Genomic DNA, 20,878 nt, shown 5'->3' on the forward strand with positions numbered 1-20,878 from the left:
ATATTATGAAAAGGAATTAATCAGTGAGAATTGTGGCAATCAGTAAAATCTCATGAAGAAGAGCATTAAACCTTCACTTAATTCTGACTTAGAATAACAACAAACACTAGAATTTATCTAAAACATACTGATATTTAAAATAGCCAACAGAGGGGCACCTGGGTGGCTCAGACAGTTAAGCGACCGACTTCAGCTCGGGTCACAATCTCGGGGTCTGTGAGTTCGAGCCCCGCGTCAGGCTCTGTGCTGATGGCTCAGAGCCTGGAGCCTGCTTCCAATTCTGTGTCTCCCTCTCTCTCTGCCCCTCCCCCATTCATGCTCTCTCTCTGTCTCAAAAATAAATAAACTTAAATAAAATAAAATAAAATAAAATAAAATAAAATAAAATAGCCAACAGAGGGGCAAGTGGGTGGCTCAGTTGGTTAAGCGTCCGACTTCAGCTCAGGTCATGATGTCACAGTTCCTGGGTTCAAGCCCCGTGTCGGGCTCTGTGCTGACAACTCAGAGCCTGGAGACTGCTTCATATTCTGTGTCTCCTTCTCTCTCTGCCCCTCCCCTGCTCATGCTCTGCTTCTCTTTCTCTGCCTCTCTCTCTCTCTCTCTCAAACATAAACATAAAAACAATTTTAAAATAATACTATTTAAATAATAAAAATTTTAAAATAATACTATTTAAAAATAGTCAACAGAGGGGCACCAGGGTGGCTCAGTCAGTTAAGCGTCTGATTCTTGATTTCAGCTCAGGTTGTGATCTCCTGGTTCATGGCATCAAGTCCCACATAGAGAGCTCTGCGCTGAAAATGTGGGGCCTGCTTGGGATTCTCTCCCTCTCTCTTTCTCAAAATAAATAAATAAACATTTTAAAATAATAAAAAATAAAATGGCAGCTCTTTCTGCCCACAGGTCCTGTCCCCATGTTTTAATAAAATCACCTTTTGTGCACCTAAATAAATAAATAAATAAATAAATAAATAAATAAATAAATAAATAAAATTTAAAAATAAAAAATAAAACAGCCAACAGATAAGGGCGCCTAGATGGCTCAGTGGGCTAAGTGTCCGACTTCAACTAGGGTCATGATGTCATGGTTCTGTGAGTTCAAGCCCCGCATCAGGCTCTCTGCTGTGAGCGCTAAACCCACTTCAGATCCTCTGTGTCCCTCTCTCTCTGCCCCTCCCCCACTCATACTGTCTCTCTCAAAAAACAAACATTAAAAAAAAATAGCCAACAGATAAAAACCATAAAGTCTGAATTCATGCAAACTTGCATGTGATAGCAAAATAAAATGGAAAATATAAGTAAAAATGTAAAACATAAATAAACATCATATTGCTTAAGGGCTTTATATAAATCAGATTTACCCAGCTCAACTCTGCACACGACCAGGAAATTCAAAATTCAAAAGCAAAAGACAGCTAGCAGGTTAAGTGAGTTGGATAACAGAATTAACTCCTACTATCAGAATATTACATAGTCATAAAACTGGAGCTATGACATTGATTCCAGAAAAGAGAGTACCCTTTCTAGCAAGTCTTTTTAAAAGTGACTGAACTTAAAAACCTGAAGAGTTTTTTTCCAACCTCAACATTCAGATACGAACACTCTATTTTGTTTTGGGGGAATAATATTTTGAAAGCAGGACTTAAATATCAGAATTCAACACTTTATAAGTGAAGCATAGCAGGTAATAGGTTATCAGTAGGCCTATAACAAAACAGTCATTTCTGAAAATAATTCTTAAAATTTATAACTTACTAGCACACCTAAACCTCTAAACTGGTAAAATGACAAAGCAATAATAACAAAAAGTAATAAAAGTAGGAAGGAATAATGACTAATTTTTACAACACAACCACATAATATTTGAAAGTGCTTTTTAATCACTTTCTCACACATTAACAGTTTACCTATTGTTATATCAGCTTTCAAAACAGTTGCAGCTAAAACAAAGGATAAAATTTTGATTCAATTCTCAAATCAGATCACTGGTGAGGGAAGTGGGAGGGAAGAATTATTAAAGGCGAGTACAATGCCAATAAACTTAACTGATGCTTATCTGAAAACTGCCTCCACAACTGGCAATTATGAACCAAAAACTCAGCTTAGAGCATCAATTTAAAATGGTAAGACTAGAACTACCACATAAGGGTTATGTTTCAAAATGTTTTTCTACTGAAATTCTAATATATGTTCTATCACTTAACACCTGCCTCTGACTTGGACATTCACATGCATTATTTTCTTCATCATTATATTTGTAACTTCATTCATTTTTCATTTAAATATTAAATCTGTATTTCTGGGAATATCAGAAATGGTATTTAAGTGAATTTATTCCAGGGGCACCTGGCTCAGTCGGTTAAGAGTCCGACTCTTACTCTCAGCTCAGGTCATGATCCGACCATTGGTGAGATCCAGCCCAGGTTGGTGAGATCGAGCCCCGCGGATCTCTGCACTGACAACGTGGAGCCTGCTTGGGATTCTCTCTCTGCCCTTCCTCTCCCCCTCCCTCAGAATAAGTAAACTTAAAAAATAAATACATAAATGGATTTATTCCAGAATTTAAAATGACTGACAAAAGAAATATACCTTAAAATGATGAATACAAGCACAATCTTTTCATATGCCAAGAGAGAAGCAATCTTGAAAATAAGAACTCATACCCTGGAACCTTTAAATCTTGTCTACTCACTATACCTATGAATCCAATCTTCACTTTCCAATCACCCTATTATGAAGTCAGCATATTAAAGCAGATGAGGGTTTTATAACCCACTGTAAAACATATCAGTTTAGTTATTAGAGTTACCTGGGAAGATTAAGGGGCAGTTTGGCTTTTTCCAAAGTTGCATGCAAATCCAAGATTCTTACTTCCAAGGTTTGTGCCTTGGTTCCCTCAATGTTTCTGTCCTACTGCTCCAGCAACCTTTGTACCTCTACAGCCTTCCTGAAATGGAACCTGATTTAGGTTTACCTCTACCATTTAATAGAAACTATCTGGTCAATCCAGTAGTAGAGCTCCTTAACACACAACTGTCTCCTGACTACCTTTCTGGGCTGATGCCTTTTTATGTAGACCTTTTTGCACCCAGAACATCTGTTATCTTCTACCCTAAATCTTCAGGGTCTAGTTCAAGTCCCCCTTTCTAGACAAACAAACCTTTACTACCTTAATCATATAGCTCTCTTAATTTCACTTAAAACTTCATTCTTTCCTAATTTGTTCATGGGAGTTAGTTTTGGCTTCCTAATTAAACTATAAGCTCCTCAAAGACTGAAGTAACATCTTTGTTTTTATGTTTTACTATGAACTGCTTCATGAATTTGCGTGTCATCCCTGTGCAGGGACCATGCTAATCTTCTATCATTCTAATTTTAGTATATGAGCTGCCAAAGTGAGCATTTTTTAATTAAAAAAAATTTTTATGTTTATTTAAGCAATCTTTACATCCAACATGGGACTTGAACTCATGACCTTGAGATCAAGAGCTGCATGTTCCACCAACTGAACCAGCCACGCACCCCTGAAGTAATATCTTAATACCTTCATCATGTCCCATTTGCCTAACGCAGAATATGCACTCTTTCACATGTTCCCTGATTGACTGACTAGATTCTCATCATATTACTCATTCAGCTCCTTTCATTTCAAATCTTCAAGTAAGGCAAACCAAGTATGCTACTGGTTTTTATTGCTATTACCAGGGAAACTCTACAAACTAGGTAGTATTGGATAATGAATATTAATTATAAGACTATTTGAACTATTTTTACACACAACAATTCTGACACCAAATGCATGGTGTCTTCCAACACCACTCTCCAACTCTCTAATACAAGCCAGATGTCCTACAATTCCATTCTACACTATCTACCTGGAATTAATGTTGGATCCCACAAGTTAAGGGCTCAGTCCCACAAGATTGCATCCAGTTGAGATGCCAGTTAAAAGTCCCAAGTTGTTAGTGATGCTTCCAACCAATCAGCTATAAATTCAGAGGATTCCTAATTCACTCCTCAGTTTTGATAATTCATTAAAACGACTCGCAGAACTCAGGAAAGTGCTTTACTTACTATTACCGGTTTATCATAGAGGATACAACTCAGGAACAGCCAAATGGAAGAGATGGGCAAGGTATGGGGGAAGGGGCTTCTATGCCCCCTCTGTCCTGGTGAGCCACCCTCCCAGTACCTTGTAGTGTTTACCAAACCTAAAGGAGCTACATTGCCTCCCCTCTTGCCAGCAGTGCTCAACTACTCCAAAGACTTGATAGCTCTATTTTCTCCTTCCCAACTGCATTTCCCAGAAAACACCATTCTCTGTTAGGCTTTTCTGCCTCAAACACATACTATTCCCTTGGGCTGGAAAGCCCTGCCCTTTTTTTTTTTTTAAGATCTTATTTTTAAGTAATCTCTACACCCAATGTAGGGTTTGAATTTACAACCCCGAGATCAAGAGTCCCACGCTCTACCAAGCCAGCCAGGTGCCCTCAGAATGCCCTGCTCTTTCTTTTATCCAGCTAGCAAAACCCTACTCACTCTTCAAACAGCAATGTAAAACAACTTTCTCGATGAAGTCCTCTTCCTTCCTTCCACATTTTCTGCCCCCAGTCTTGGGGGAAGGAATACATCACTCCCTTAGCTACTCAGAAACAATGATTAAGAAATATTTCTATTGTTAGACTTATTTGTATTATATTTTTCAGTGCTACTTACTGGGCACTATACCACAATGCAAGCATTAAACAGTCAGATACTTGTTAAAGAATAGGAATGCATAATGGTCACAATCTAAGTTCAACTATAAGTGAATAATTTATTCTAGTCAAGACAACATCATTCATTCTAATAATCTTTTATCCACCCTCTATATGTCTGCATACCCAAACGATTCACTGATGACACTCCTATGTTTACTGCAGCGTTATTTACAATAGCCAAGATATGGAAGCAACCCAAGTGTCCACTTGACAGATGAATAAAGAAGATGTAGTGTGTGTATACACACACACACACACACACACACACACACACACACACAGTGGAATATTACTCAGCCATAAAAAAAAGAGATTTTGCCATCTGTGACAACATGGATAGACCTAGAGGGTATTTTGCTAAGTGAAATAAGCCAGATAGAGAAAGACAAATAGTACATGATTCCACCTACATGTGGAACCAAAAAAAAAAAACCAAAATAAATGAATAAACAAACAAACAAATAGCGGAAACAGACCCATATATACAGAGAGCAAACTGATGGTTGCCAGAGGGGAGGAATGTGGAGGGATGGGCAAAATGGATGAAGAGGAGTGGGAGATACAAGCTTCTAGTTATGGAATGAATAGTCACGCAGATAAAAGGTACAGCATAGGGAACATGGTATTGTAACAGCATTGTATGGTGACAGATGGTAATAGGAACACTTGTGTTCAGCATAGCACAATATATAGAGCAGTACAATCACTATGTTGTACACCTGAAACTAATGTAACACTGTATGTCAACTATACTTCAATTAAAAAAAAGATTCACTGGTAAATAAATTACCTTACGCTTCCCAGATTCAGACTGGAGCTTTTAAACTGTATCTTTCCACCATTTGCCAACTCCCACATTAAGACCTTGATACTACAACTCGTCAGTAATATCAGAACTGTGCATATTAATAAACATTTCAATATTGGAAACCCTCTCCATCTACTAAAGTTTTTAGAACAAACGTCTACCAATAAGGTACACTAAGGAAGTAGTGACAAATATTAAGCTACATGGCACTTCAAAAGCAGCTCTGCTAATCCCACCCACATTTGAACAGTTGTTCTGCACTCTTCTACTTCCTACACCCTAATCTGTTTTCACTAACCTATTACTCCATCTAGCATTCTTTTTTTTTAGAAGAGCTTTTTTGAGATATAATTCATACGCCACACAATTCACTGATTTAAAGTGTACATTTCGGAGTGGTGCAACCATCACCGCAATCAATTTCATAACATTTTCGTCATCTCAAAAAGAAACCCATACCATTTAGCAGTCACTCTCTGTATTAGTCAGGGTTCTTAAGAGAAACAGGACCAATAAATAGGATGTGTGTATATAAACAGAGAGATTTATTTCAAAGAATTGGTTCATGTGACTGTGTGGACTGTCAGGTCCGAAATCTGCAGGGCAAGCCAGCAGGCTAGAGACACAGGGAAGAGTTGCTATTGCAGTCTTGAGTATGATGGTTCTATGAAGGCAGAATTCCTTCAGAAGAACCTCAGTTTTTTCTCTTAAGGGCTTCAACTAACTGAATGAGGCCAACCCACATTCTGAAGGATAATCTGCTTTACTCAATATCTACTGACTTAAATGCTAATCACATTTTAAAAGTACCTTCACAGCAACATCTAGACTGGTATTTGACTAAAAACTGGAAACTGTGGCCTAGCCAAGGTGACATATAAAATTAACCATCACACTCCCTGTTACTCCCAAACCCTGGCAACCACTAATCTACTTTCTCTTTATGGAATCGCCTATCCTACACATTTCATACAAATAGAATACAACATGTGGCCTTTTGTGTCCAGCTTCCACTTAACATAGTGTTTCCAAGGTTCATCGATGCTGTACTATGTAGAAGTACATAATTCCACTTTATTGTTGAGTAACATTCCATTACATGGTATACCACATTTTATTTATCCATTCATCAGTTGATGGTAAATTTGGGTTCTTCCCACTTTTTTTTATTATTATGAATAATGCTACTATGAACATTCATACAAGTTTTTGTATGGACATATGCTTTCATTACTCTTGGGTATATACATAGGAGTAGAATTGCTAGGTTAGATGGCAACTCTATAACATTCCGTTTTACCATGCAAACTGTTTGAAAAAATTCAAAACTAAAAATTTTGTTTACTCTACAAGCGTAACTACCATTCCTATACTGGTTACATACAGCATGATCTTGTTTTCTAGCCCTTAATTTTTGAAACAGAAGGAACTTTGTAACTAGCATCTAATACTATAGTTAATATTTCAAGAAACAATAAAAAAACAAAATAGTCATTTTTTCTGTAATAGATATACTTATGGGGAGGTCATACATACATATATACATACACATTCTATTTAAATTTTTTTTAATGTTTATTTTATTCATTTCTGAGACAGAGACAGAGCATGAGTGGGGGAGGGGCAGAAAGAGAGAGGGAGACACAGAATCAGAAGCAGGCTCCAGGCTCTGAGCTGTCAGCACAGAGTCCAAAGCAGGGCTCGAACTCACAAACCGTGAGATCATGACCTGAGCCGAAGTCAGTCACTCAACCGACTGAGCCACCCAGGCGTGCCCCCACACACATTCTATTTAAAACACAACCTCCTGGGGCGCCTGGGTGGCTCAGTCAGTTGGGCATCTAACCTCGACTCAGGTCATGATCTCGCAGTTCACAGGTTCAAGCCCCGCATCAGGCTCTAGGCTGACAGCTCGGAGCATGGAGCCGGCTTCAGATTCTGTATCTCCCTGTCCCTTTGCCCCTCCCCTGCTCACGCTCTCTCTCTTTCGCAAAAATAAATAAACATTGAAAAAAAATTGTTTTAATAAAACACAACTCCAAACATACTAAACTTAGAAATTATCTGATGTAAAAAAAAAAAAGTATCATTTTTTTGTTTATTATAGTATCCGAACAGTGATACTCCAGTATCCTTACACATAAAGAGTTGTTTTTATTCAATCTGTAAAATATTAAGTGATTAATAAATACTGTTTGAGGAACTAATCTTCAATTAAAACTCTAAACTGATGGGGGCACTTGGGTGACTCAGTCAGTTAAGTGTCCAACTTCAGCTCAGGTCATGACCTCAAGGTTCGTGGGTTCAAGCCCCGCATCAGGCTCTGTGCTGACAACTCGGAGCCTGGAGCCTGCTTCAGATTTGGTGTCTCCCTCTCTCTCTGCCCCTCCCCCCCCAAAAAAAATAAACATTAAAAAAAAAATACTAAACTGATTTACTATCAAAATATCTAAGAGTTAATAGACAATAAGGTTTTTATTTAATGCATTTTTTTTCTTCTGATCTGTTTTTCACTAACAGGCTGGTGATGAGATTAATGATGAAGAGTGCTGAGGTAGCAAGCAACAGAGTGGTCGAAAAGTGTGCATTCTACAATCAGATGACTGGGGTCTGAATCCTGACTCTACTACCATCTTTGTTACCCTGAACAAATTCCTTCACCTCTCTGAACCTCAGTTTTCTCATCTGTAAACAGGATGATAATACTACCTACTTCAGAAGTTTGTTGTGAGGATTAAATGAGACAATACATATAACTCTTAGCACACCACCTGGTAAATACTCAATAAATGATAGCTATCACTTTTACAGAAGTCTGGACACTGGTCAGAACTCAGAGCATATTAACATATTTCAGATAAGCCTACCACAATTCACTTAATATCATCAGCTAAAAAGTACATTTTTAAAAAACATTGCTTTTGAGAGAGTGCACGTGCGCATGGGTAGAAGAAAGACGGGTGGTGGGGAGTCCCAAGCAGGCTCCATGAGCCCGACACGGGGCTAGATCCCACAAACCACGAGATCATGACCTGAGCCAAAATCAAGAGTCAGAAGCTTAACTGACTGAGCCACCTATAGGTGCCCCAAAAGTATATTTTAAATTATCACCCAATCACTTATGAAAAAAAGTAACAGAAAACTGTTTCTTTACCTACATACCCAAGTAGGTAAATACACAGAAAAAAGTTTTGAAAATTATATGCCAAACTAATAATAACAGTTACTTCTGTAGTAGGGAAGGAGGATGGGAGGTACCTATGTTCAGGAGGACATATATATTCTCTATATAGATTCCTATTGCTTGAATTTTTGAGAATGTATTCCTGATATTTGCAGAAGTAAAAAATAAGAAGTAACAGCTTAAAAGTCCATATTGGAAATTCATTCTGCTTGGCTCAGCCAGAAAAAAAACAGTAGTTATAAATGTAGACAAACCTATAAGCCTGAAAGTACTGACAAAACCTTAATACAAGTAAATAAGAAAACAAAGTTTCTTACACCTTTAAATTAAAATCTAACCCAAATTAAATAATTGGCAAAGAATACAGTACTAATCACCAAAAACTTCCATGTTTTCAAATGCCTATACAAACTTTTCAACTTTTCTTCTTTATACCTAACAGCCACACTCCTTAAGGATAAAAGATTTACATGGGAGGCAAGTTTTTCCAAGGCTGTTTCAGTTATTTGCATAAACACCCAAATCCAAATCAGTTGCCTGAATGCAAACCTAAGAAAAAATATATTTACTGCTGGAAGTAATAGAGGTATGTTTAAAAAATACTAGCTGACTCAGAGAAATAATTAACTCAGGTTCACATAGTCTTTGAAAGTCTTGTCATATGATACGATTTCAGTTATGCTCCCAGAAAATTATAACTTAGCCTATTTTTCAAGAGAGCAAAAGGCAAATTTTCATTATAATAACTGTTCAGTCCATAAGATAGTTTAGAATAAATGTCTAGCAGTTGGTTTCATTTCGGGGGGGGCTGAGGGGAGTAGAGCAAAATGTAGATTCTGGTCCCAACTCCCATAGTTACTAATAGATGACCTTGTACCAGTAACCTCTAAACATCCAACTCCTTTAGGATAAAATGCAACCAGCCTGTCGCTGCTCTACCTACCTCCTAGATATGTGTAAGAGGGTTACACATATCAAGTGAAATAAGAAAGTACTCTGACTATAAAATCCTTAAAACAAAAGTAGTATTTTGCATGAGAGTGGATATGTATGTAATACCTCAAAATTAATATCACCAAACACAAGATTATCTATGGTCCCAAAACGCTTAGCAAAGCATCCTGCACACTGCAAATTCTCAATAAGGAATGATTTATACAAAGACTACCTATTGGTAATTGAGTCCATGATCTCAAATTAGGAACTAACTCAAATGACCTTCTGCCCTTTGACCCCCCTCAGGGTTTGTAGAAGTACAGACTGCTCCATTGTTCAGACATCACTCATTCAAACATTTGTGTAGTGCCTATCCCCTTGTTCTCAAGAGCTCACATCTGGCAGGGCAACAGCACATTTGCATTATAGTTATTTTGTTGTCTGTGTCCCATACTGAAATTATATACAAAGTTCTATGGAAGTATAAAGGAAGCAGCAATTAATTCTTTAGTCAGTGGGAGTTAGGGAAGGTTTCACATTGGAACTGGGCCTCGAGGGATGAAGGGGAAAGGTCATTCTGGAAGACAAAACAGCAAAAAAGGCACTTGTTCTAGGAACAGTGAGCACTGTCACACAGCTACTGCACAGAGTTTGGGGCAAAGGGAAAAAAAGTAAGAAGATGGAGCTGGAAAAAGGAGAAATGAGAGAGATTTTGAATGGGTTTGTACATCAAGTTAAAAATTAACAGGGCAACAATTAAGATTTTTGAGGAGACTTGGAAACTGTTCATTCATTTCTAGTGGCAGAGAGAGAAGCACCAGCAGGAGAATCCTTAGAACATTTCCGCAGCTAACAAATGCCATCATTTTTCTTGATTTAAGTAACTGACATACATTAAGAACCAATCTCAGTCTTTTCACTTAAAAGTCTAAATGACAGACACTCTCCTCCCTATTTACCAAAGAGAATAGATACTAAGCTCTAACATAAATACCACTTGAAAAAAACAAATAGGAGCCTGAGAAGGCAAAGAGTAGATTCAACCTAAGAAGTAAAGTCAAATACCTAAGCAGGAAAAAAAAAAAAAAAAAGGTTTCAAGTATATACACCACTCATATTTTTAACAGCTTGAATAGATAAAATGTTTCATTAATTTTCCACTATTGTGAAAAGTGTGAAATGAATCCGTGTTTTGGATACACAACTTGGCCTTCTAAACATGTTTACATCAACGTGTCTTAAACATAACATTGGTCGATTATAACGCTTTCTCACAAAAACCAGCACCTCTTAATGACATTTTTACTTCTATCAACAAAAAAATCTGGTAAAGCAATACACAAACAAATAAAATCAATGATCTGATATTTTCCAAAAGCTGAGGCCAGGATCTCTGCTGTCATATTTAGATGCGGGGAAGAAGCAATTATCTTGGCTATCAAATTCTGGAGATTCTTCTCTTTCAATGGCTTCCTTGCAATGTCCTTGGAATGTGACATATCATACCTGCTTTTATGTCTTTACTTCAGTAATTCTTCTCACCCAAAACTCCTTCTCCTGGTATTTACATCCGTTATTTACATCTGCCTTACTTTAAGTCCTAAGGTCTGTCTCAAATTGGATCTCATCCATGAATCATCCCTAAAATCTCCAGAACTTACAGAACCTCTCTTTTTGCTCAAGTCCTAATAGGCAAGATAATATATTTGTCTTTTCTCACTTTCTGGCATTTAATCATTTTTATTCCTACTGTGAGCCTGGTCTATGCCCTTACAAAATGACATCATATCTAAACTGTTACAAAGCCTTGGAATAGCAGAGAAGTTAAGAGCTTGGGTTCTAGACTCCCTAGAGTTAAGAGTCCAAATGCCTACATTCAAATCCTGGCTCTACCATTTAATAGCTATGTGAATTTAGGCAAATTAATCTAATCTAATCTTTCTGTGCCTTAATTTCCTCAAAGGTTAATATGGGAAAAATAAGCACCTATCTTAAATAGTTATTTAAGGATTAACTGTTAACATGTAAAGCAGTTAGAACAGGACATGGTACATAGTTAGTGCACAACAAGTGTTAATTAAGCAGTTACCCATTTGCCCTTGCTCCAGGCCTCCCTACATATTGTTGTTGTATCACTTTTAAATGGTGGTTCTGTTATGTCAGCGCACAGAACTTTCCCTGGTCTCCCATAGTGCATGAATCCATGCCCTTGGTAATTAAGGTACTCCACAACTATCTACTCAGCTTCAGTTACTCAGCATCTACTTTATACAAAATAAGAGACAGATAGAAGGCAGACACACCCTCTGTTTCATGGTCTGACAACTAAGTATAAAAAAGAGATACAAACATAAAACATCACACAGAATGGATGTTCACCCATAGCTACTCTCCAAAAACACTCTCGAATCCAACAAAATCGATTTCATCAGTGATGGGAAGATGTCAAACTCATTCAAAATTATCTGCTTTTGTCTGTTTTATTTTACTCTCATCTCCTCAAAACACGCAAAAACCACCCAAAAAAGGATACCTTTCCTTAGTGTGTAACTATCCACCCCTATTTTAAAGTCGAATTAAAACACCATCACTCTTGCCATTTAAACTTATTTAATACTATCTTGTCTCAATCAACTATTCTCAAAGTGTATAGTCACCCTCTCTATCTAAAACATAGGTTCCTAGAAAGAAGGAGTGACAATCTCTTCCCAGTTTTTGTCGTTTTCTTCCCTCTCATCACTGTGCCCTCCACTAAAACAGATCATGATAGAACAGGTGCTCAAAAATATGCAAAAAATTAAATAAAAAAGTGAAACTGGAAGTAGAATACTCCTACTACTACCACTTATTACTAATTACTAAGTAAACTAGAGTAAGAGTGGAAATAGACTGCCGTATCAACCACTAGACTATCACTTGTCCATAAAGCCTCAAATCAAGTGGGACCACCGAAATCAGGAGGTAGTCGACTCACTATCCCTTCTATGTAACCACCACATGGAGAGATTTGCTTCTTCAGTGGTACCTTGGAACAATGGAAGGATTAAAAACATTCCATTATCTGCCATCTTATTTCAAGAGTCTGACCTCCAAAAAGAAGTGAAGGATGTACACAGGGCCAGCATCCAAGCAGGGCAAAAACCAACTGCTACACCCCTAAGTAGATGATTTGGGAAAACTTATTAAATTCCACTTTGTCACAAAGCTGTTGCTCTCCAACAAGCAGGTTTTAAGTACCATAACACATTCCACACTTAGCATTAAAAAAGTATCACCTAAGGGCATGTGGGTGGCTCAGTCTATTAAGTGACCGATACTCGATTTCGGCTCAGGTCACAATCTCACAGTTCATGGGATTGAGCCCAACATCAGGCTCACACACTCTCTCTCAAGATACATAAATAAATAAACATTTTTTTAAAAAGCATCACCTAGATTTCCATGTGCCTATGTTTTCCAAATTTTCTTTTTTTTTTTTAATTTTTTTTAACGTTTTATTTATTTTTGAAACAGTGAGAGACACAGCATGAACGAGGGAGGGGCAGAGAGAGAGGGAAACACAGAATCAAAAGCAGGATCCAGGCTCTGAGCCATCAGCCCAGAGCCCGACGCGGGGCTCGAACTCGCAGATCGCGAGATCGTGACCTGAGCTGAAGTCGGACGCTTAACCAACTGAGCCACCCAGGCGCCCCTGTTTTCCAAATTTTCTACAACGAACATGTATTACTTAAATAATCAGAAAGCTTCGTGTTTATTACTTCTTCCAGCTCTTTATTTATTTTTGAGAGAGAGAGAGAGAGAGAGAGAGAGAGCGCGCATGCAGGGAGGGGCAGAGAGAAAGGGAAACAAACCGAATCCCAACTAGGCCCGGCACTGTCAGCACCAAGCGTGATGCAGGGCTCAAACCTACAGTGAGATCATGATCTGAGCCAAAATCAAGAGTCAGATGCTTAACTGACTGAGCCACCCAAATGCCCCATTACTTCCTCCAGCTTTTCATGGGTCTCCTTTAATGGCCAGTGCCAAATGCAAAAGTCCCAAGGTAAAAGTCAACCGAAGGGCATATTACTCCAATTTTCCACCTCCCGGGGAAAGTGCCAATTTGAACAAAGTTCTCAACTTCATTTGTTTCAATTTTAAAAATTATTTCTACATATGCCATCACATGAAAGAAAAACAATTGTCATTACCTTCCTAAGACTCCACAGCAATACAGCAAATTGCAAAGAGCTGCCTAAATGGTTCCCTGTTTCCCCACCTTAAACACCCTCCTCCCTAAGTACTGACCTCTTAATAAGGACCTGAAAAGGTGCTCAGTAATTTACATGATTATCTCAATCCTGAAAACAAGAGTAGGTACCATTATTATCCCCAGGAGACAAAACTAAAGTTTGAAGACGTTTGAAAAATAAAAACTTGGGGGTGCCTGGGTGACTCAGTTGGTTAAACGTCTGACTCGATTCTGGCTCAGGTCATGATCTCACGGTTTGAGAGTTTGAGCCCCATGCCAGGCTCTGTGCTGACAGCATGGAGTCTGCTTAAAATTCTCTCTCTCTTCCCTTTCCCAGCTCATGTTCGTTCTCATTCTCTCCCTTTCTCTCTCTCTCTCTCTTCCCCCCCAAAAAATAAATAAAATAAAATAAAATAAAATAAAATAAAATAAAATAAAATAAAATAAAATAAAATAAAATAAAATAAAATAAAAATACAAACTTGCCTAAGGTGATGCTTGCAGAAGGAGGGGATTCTGGTGTTGTACAAAGAAATTTGCTGGGAATATATATTAGGCTTAGTGACTTTTGTTAGGAGATATCCTCAAACAGGAAATTTCACACATAGAAAACAATAAGTAATATTTGGTCGAACGATGGATTTTCTTTGGACTTGTGTATCTCAGGATATCTGGCACATAATAGGTGCTCAATAAAAACATGTCTGTTCAAACCTAAAATTTAAATAATTCATAAAACAATTTGATCACATGGCAAAATCCGACAGGCTATTTGTTTTAACTAAATTAGTTTGTACAACAATCAATAATTATATCTATGCCTAAAGTAATGACTTCATGTCCTGAAGTGTTTCTAGCTAAAGCAGAAAAAAAGTGAAAATGGAAATAAGCTATACATCTTTTAAAGTTTTTTCTAATTACAAATTCCATTAAAAATTTTAACGTCATCTCAATTTATACAATACTCACTATTGATCTATCCTTAGCCATCTTAAAATAACCTATTGTGAGAGTTTTAGTATAGCCATGAAACACACTGTTCATATAACCACTATTTTTTAAATAAGTAATAGAAAAAATCTGAGTCTCCTTTGAATAGTGTATCAAAGAAGGTGCATTTGCAGATTATGTACTTTAAGGAAACCTGTTATCTGATTAAGTTGGACCTTAGCTTAGACAAAAAGGTAAAGCTGATTAAGTTAGGACACTAGCAGTTAACTGATGTTTGAATTTGATAGCTGGAAAGATGAGTTTTGTGAACACTCACTTTAAATGCTTATGGGTAATCCATGAAGTCTTTTAGGCATCCAAATTTTAGTTTCCAGGGAGAAAAAAAGGGTCTGTTCCATAGGTAAATGAACATCTGGTGTTATACAGAAAAATTAACATATTTTTCAGTTCTCATCCTACACACAGAGTAGGGCATAGGTATTATGCAAGCACAATCTTTTCCTCCTTTCTTTAAAAAATGATTTATATAATAATTCCTTAATTCAGTAGCAACAGAAATAATGTTTTCTCTTTTTTTTTTGTTTTGTTTTGTTTTGTTTTTTAGGCTCAGGCTTCTTTCATTTCAAAACCCTACTCTTCAAGACTTAAATTCTTCCTTTAAAAAAGACCTAATCATTTAACTCAGAGAGAGCAAAAAGTCAGGAGGTGAAACCCAAGGTATTCCTATTAGTCTTACATAACTTACTCTAAGTTGGAACTGAAACAATAGCTTAACTAAAACCTGAGGTATAAGGACAAAAATCAGTTCTTTAGTATATTCTCCACACACATAAAGAGTTTTAAAAATTAAAAGGGCTTTATTTTTTTTTCTTGCATTCTTAAAATATAAGCACCCACTACAGAATAAATTAGGGCACCAATATAAAATGCAAAAGAGTCACACTTAAAATAAAGAGCATTAAATTCATCCTATCACATCGAGGTAATGCAATTGACAGAACTGGGAAATAATTTCAAATAAATTAATTTCTTAACACTGATTTTTAAAAATCACCTCTGTAAGTATGCATTAAGTATTTTTTATAAGTTCTCGCAGGAAACATCAAAAAGTGATTTTCAAAAGCAATATATGTATGTTCATCCATCTTGCAAACAAAACTGAAAATGTAAAGTTACAGTTATTAGTGCTTAAATGAAATTGGCTTTTAAAATTGCAAATTACTCGTTCATGGGTAAATATGTATCAAATCTTTCAAAAATGTAAATTTACACAAACAACTGTCCTTACTAGGAAGACCCTGATCTGCACTCAATTAAAAGCTATGTGTTAACTACATCTCACCACTGAGACACCTGAGCCTCAGTGTAATACCAGCCACAGATTCCCTGCATTGCTTTGGAAACTGCTGCTTGCTTACTAAAGCACTGAAGCGCAAATTCAGACTGGAAGCAAGAAGCCAAGTTTCACTATCTAGTTTTCCGAAATGAATTAGGGTTTGGGATTTCACTGGGAATGACCACATTATCAAGATGCCATCGCCCTCCCGAGGCATTTAATTACAGTACCTTCTCTGTTTCCATTCAACCACCTCAACTAAACTTCCAATAGAATCAGACACACAAAAAGTTGCTTCCATGGCCTTGCTGAAAGTCTCCTCTGGGTGCAACGCTGGGATCCTGCATATATTACGCAGAAAGGGCAAAGGGAAACGAAAAGTAAAGATTGTTAGATAACGTGGTGACATTACCTTGCCCGTCTTGTGATCAAACCAGACGAGAGCGTGGTTCCTTGACAGCACTTTGCAATCAAAGGTAGCATTATTCTGAGCTGGTCGACAGCGGGCCACGGAGCGGCCGATTTTAATAGGTTCGTCCAGGTAGACATGGCGCTCCTGAAATGGGTGCGAGTTCGGGCGGCAAGTGAAGATGGCCAAGGCTGACGGCATCGAGGACAGACTGGGGTGTCTCTCCTACCAAGGGACAAAGAGGAGTTCCACCGGATCCGGACTGCCCTTCACAAGCTTATACCCCTATCCCCCCCAAAATTTTAAATTAAAACAAACTGCGCATTGTCTAAGCATAACCAGTGAACATCAACAACTCTTCACTTGAGTGGGAAGACAAGCCAGCGCAAGCCCCATCACCTCCTTTAAAACCCAGCAGCGCCCTGATCAGACAAAGTCCCCGACTGGCAGCTTTCAGTCCATCCTCTTCCCTGGGAAGAAAAGGCTCAAACATCGGTCAGCTCTGGCTAAGAAAACTCCTGGAAGACAGTTCAAGGACTGGAGGTATCCAAGCAGATGAGTCACACACCAATTCTTGTGTTTTGTTTGGGATCGCGGCCGCTTTTCCCCCTCGGTGGCGGAAATGTTGCAGCACTGCAGCATGAAGGAAGGGTCGGTTCCGTGCGGCCAGGAAGGTCCTTTTGGGCCGAAGGAAGGTGTAGCCGAGCACCTCTGGGCAGCCACCGCCCGTCTTCGAGGGCCTCGAGAGTGGAAGGGCAGGGGCGAGGGGGTCGGTGAGGGGGTCTAGACGGCCAGCGGGACAGTCTGCATTGCTCTTGCTGCACGGAGGCCACCCGGGAGGTGGCACGGGGTCCCTGGCACGAGCCGAGGCAGCGGTGGCTGGGGTCCTTGGCGCGAGGAACGGGGACAGGCAGAGGCGCGGGCAGCGGCCGAGTGGGGACTCCCGGGCACCTGGCGGGCGTCCCCGCGCCCAGGGCGGGGATCCGGCTCGGCAGGCCGGTACGGACCGAGCGAGGCGCAACCCCGGGGAGGCTTGGGGGGTCTCGGCCGGCAGGAAGTTGGTCCCTGGACGTCTGAGCTCCTGGCTGCTGCTCAGCACACGGGCAGCCTTCCTTCAGGGTCGCCCCCACGAGGGTCGCATCTCAGGCAGCCGCAGCTCCCAGCGGACGAGGAGGTGGGGGAGGGAGGCTGGCCCGGAGATTGGGGGAGAGGCCTGGAGGCCCCGGGCTGGGTCCGCCGCAGCCTCCACCACTCGCGGCCGGTGGAACACGCTCAGGCTGTGCCCGACAAGGCAGGAAACTTTCCGACCTGGTGGGGAAAACATCAAAACAAACGGCCGTCAGGCGCCGGTGCCCGCCCGCCTCAGCCCGCACCCCCTTCAACCCGCCCCTTGCCAGTCCCCACGACTGGCCAAGACCTCGGCCGACCTCTCCGCGGACGAGCTGCTGGGATTTAGAGCCCGAACGCCACGACGGGTCCAGCCTCCCTCGCCGCCGCCACCACCGCCTCAGCTTACCTTGCCAGCGCCGGCCGCCATAGTGACTCTGACTGAAACCTACCCGGTGCACCGCCACGGGAACGCGCACCGTTCAAGGGCCCTCCTACCCCCTCTCCCGCGCCGTAGTCCAGGGTCGTCACGTGTTCGACGCCGTGGAAGCCATGATGGTAAAGGGCAGAGAAGAGGGCACGCTAATTTTTAAGGCGCCTCCAGGCGCCATGTTAGTTAAGGGCTGGAAGCTTCAAACCATGGGACAACCTTTACAACCATTTTGGTTAAGGGCAAGAGAAAATTTGACCTGTTGAAGGCTTTCCAAACAAAACGTGACAACTTCCTGCGTTACCATCTTGGTCAGAAGACACCAGCTTTTACTAAATTTTACTCATCATACTTCTCGTTGAAGATACCAACGAGCGAAGAGAACAGACACATCCGAAGATGTTCATTTGCAGTCATCTTAGCTGTGGGCAACACAGTCCCTTACAGCCGCCTTAGGTGTGGCCAACCAGATTCCCACAAGTCTCAGGATTTGTGCATCTAAAATGAGATCCCTCCTCCCCCGGCAAAAGTCTTCTGAGAATCCTGCCCAGAGAAAAACTCTTAGTCTCCGCATTCCATTTCGAATGACCATTCTTCTCTTGGGACCTATCACGTCCCCCAGGGCTCCAATGCAGATTCTACCCCGGAAAGAGTGTGACTTCATAAAGTTTAAAATCACCGTGCTTCCAGAGAAAGGTCAAACAATTTCCAATATGAAAAAAAGAGGGTATAGTCCCCATTCATAATATTATGGTAGATGACGAGTCTGTAGAAGGAAAAAATACAAAACCTAAAAGAAAATTTCAAGAAAAGATGGTGGGAAGGAGTTTTATTCATTTAGAACCAATGGTGGCTTCATTCTTCAAATTCCTTTGACAACAGGCTCTACCACTGTGTGACCTTGAGTTTATCTAAAACTTTTCTAAACCCTTTCAAGCCTCCTTTTCTCATCTATTACTTGGAGATGATACATAACTCACCTGTTATTGGGAGAATTCATTTCAATACTTACATATAGGAGTTTGGCCCTGTCCTACCTGTCCCAAGTTCTGTGCTGGGCCCTGGAGACACAGTTGAACAAAACCTCAATCCCTGTCCTCTGAAAGCACACCTGGATACTGTGGGATAGGAAGGGCGGTGGGGAGGAGACAAACGCATAGATATTTCACTTTGATGTAATGAGGGCTAAGATGGAAGCAAACAGTGAGTGCTAAAGGTGTCAGGGACTGCCTTCTGAGGGAGGTAACTGAACTGAATGAAGGAAATGAAGGTAGGAAAACCACAATAAATACAGTATTTAATGAATGGCTTCTTAAATGTCCAGTAAAAGAGAATAGCAAGAAAGGAACAAAGCTATTTGAAACAGTGGACCAATGTGCCTGGCGCATAATAGTGAAATAAATGTTTGATGCATGAATGAAAATTACATACTGTTACTCATTATTACAGGATAAAGAAGGAGTGGCACAAAATGAGTCTGGAGAAAAGAATATGCATTAGATTATAAAGATACTGGGTATTTGTGTACTTTTCTAGGACTCTTCACTAATTCAGCAAATATGTATTGAACTACTACAGCGTTCCAGGTACTTTATTCTGGGAAAAAATAAAGATATGTTATAAAGTTTTAATATAAGAGGGTAAAAAGTTTTCATTTCTGGTAACTTTTAGGCTTATGTGGAATAAAGTAATACAGGTCCCTCCACAAATCTCTGATGCGTTCTGGGCATGAATTTATAAGTTATTTGTACATGATTTCATTAGTTCATTCTAGAAATATTTAATTGACTGCCTACTGGGAAATAGCTACTTTGAAAAGCCCTACAGCAGTGAAAAAAAAAAACCCAACTCCCTCAAGCTGCTCATAATGCAGATGATGATATAGTAAGAAACTTGCTGTTATATCAAGAGTATATCAAGAGTAATGGGAGCATGGCAGAGTAGTTTATTTTATTTTATTTAAAAATTTTTAATTCCAGGGGCACCTGGGTGGCTCAGTCAGTTAAGTATCCAACTCTTGGTTTCAGTTCAGGTCATGACCTCACAGTTTGTGAGCTCGAGCCCATACGTGATAGTGCAGAGCCTGCCTGGGATTCTCTCTCTCCCTTTCTCTCTGCCCCTCCCCTGCTTGTCTCTCTCTCTCTCAAAATAAATAAATAAACTTTAAAAATAAATTTAAAAATATAAATTTTAAAAAATTTAATTCCAGTGTAGTTAACACACAGTGTTATATTAATATGTTTCAGGCATACAATATGATTCAATAATTCTACATATTACTCAGTGCTTACCATGATAAGTGTGCTCTTTAATCCCCTTCACCTATTTCACCCATCCACCCCACCCACCACCTCCTTTCTGGTAACCATCTGTTTGTTCTTTATAGTTAAATGTCTGGTTTTTAGCTTGTCTCCTTTCTTTGTTTATTTCTTAAATTCCAGAGATGAGTGAAATCATATGGTATTTGTCTTTCTCTGACTGACTTATTTTGCTCAGCATTATACTCTCTAGATCCATCCATGTTGTTGCAAATGTCAAGATTCTATTCTTTTTTTATGGCTGAATAATATTCTGTTGTATATATGTACACCACCTCTTCTTTATCCATTCATCCATAAATTGATGGAACTTGGGCTGCTTCCATAATTTGGCCATTGTAAATAATGCTGCAATAAACATAGGGGTGCACATATCCCTACGAATTAGTGTTTTCCTTTGCTTTGGGT

General features: G+C 39.5%; 1 protein-coding gene and 1 non-coding gene across 32 annotated transcripts in view; both read right to left on the reverse strand.

Moving 5' to 3' along the window:
• The window catches only part of SLMAP (sarcolemma associated protein), a 148,703-nt gene extending 131,097 nt beyond the window's left edge, over positions 1 to 17,606 (reverse strand). For all 31 annotated transcript variants that reach the window (XM_053219187.1, XM_053219188.1, XM_027039071.2 and 28 more), the window contains exon 1: positions 16,619 to 17,606. In XM_053219187.1, coding sequence (XP_053075162.1) covers positions 16,619 to 16,816 — 198 coding nt within the window. In that variant the 5' untranslated portion in view covers positions 16,817 to 17,606. The remainder of the gene's footprint in view (positions 1 to 16,618) is intronic.
• Positions 3,301 to 3,403, reverse strand: LOC113593616 (U6 spliceosomal RNA). The gene has a single exon (XR_003413896.1). It is a non-coding gene; the product is annotated as a U6 spliceosomal RNA (small nuclear RNA).
• Positions 17,607 to 20,878: the final 3,272 nt, after the last annotated feature.

Source organism: Acinonyx jubatus, chromosome A2 (genome assembly GCF_027475565.1).
Source record: "Acinonyx jubatus isolate Ajub_Pintada_27869175 chromosome A2, VMU_Ajub_asm_v1.0, whole genome shotgun sequence".
NCBI classification, from domain to species: domain Eukaryota; kingdom Metazoa; phylum Chordata; class Mammalia; order Carnivora; family Felidae; genus Acinonyx; species Acinonyx jubatus.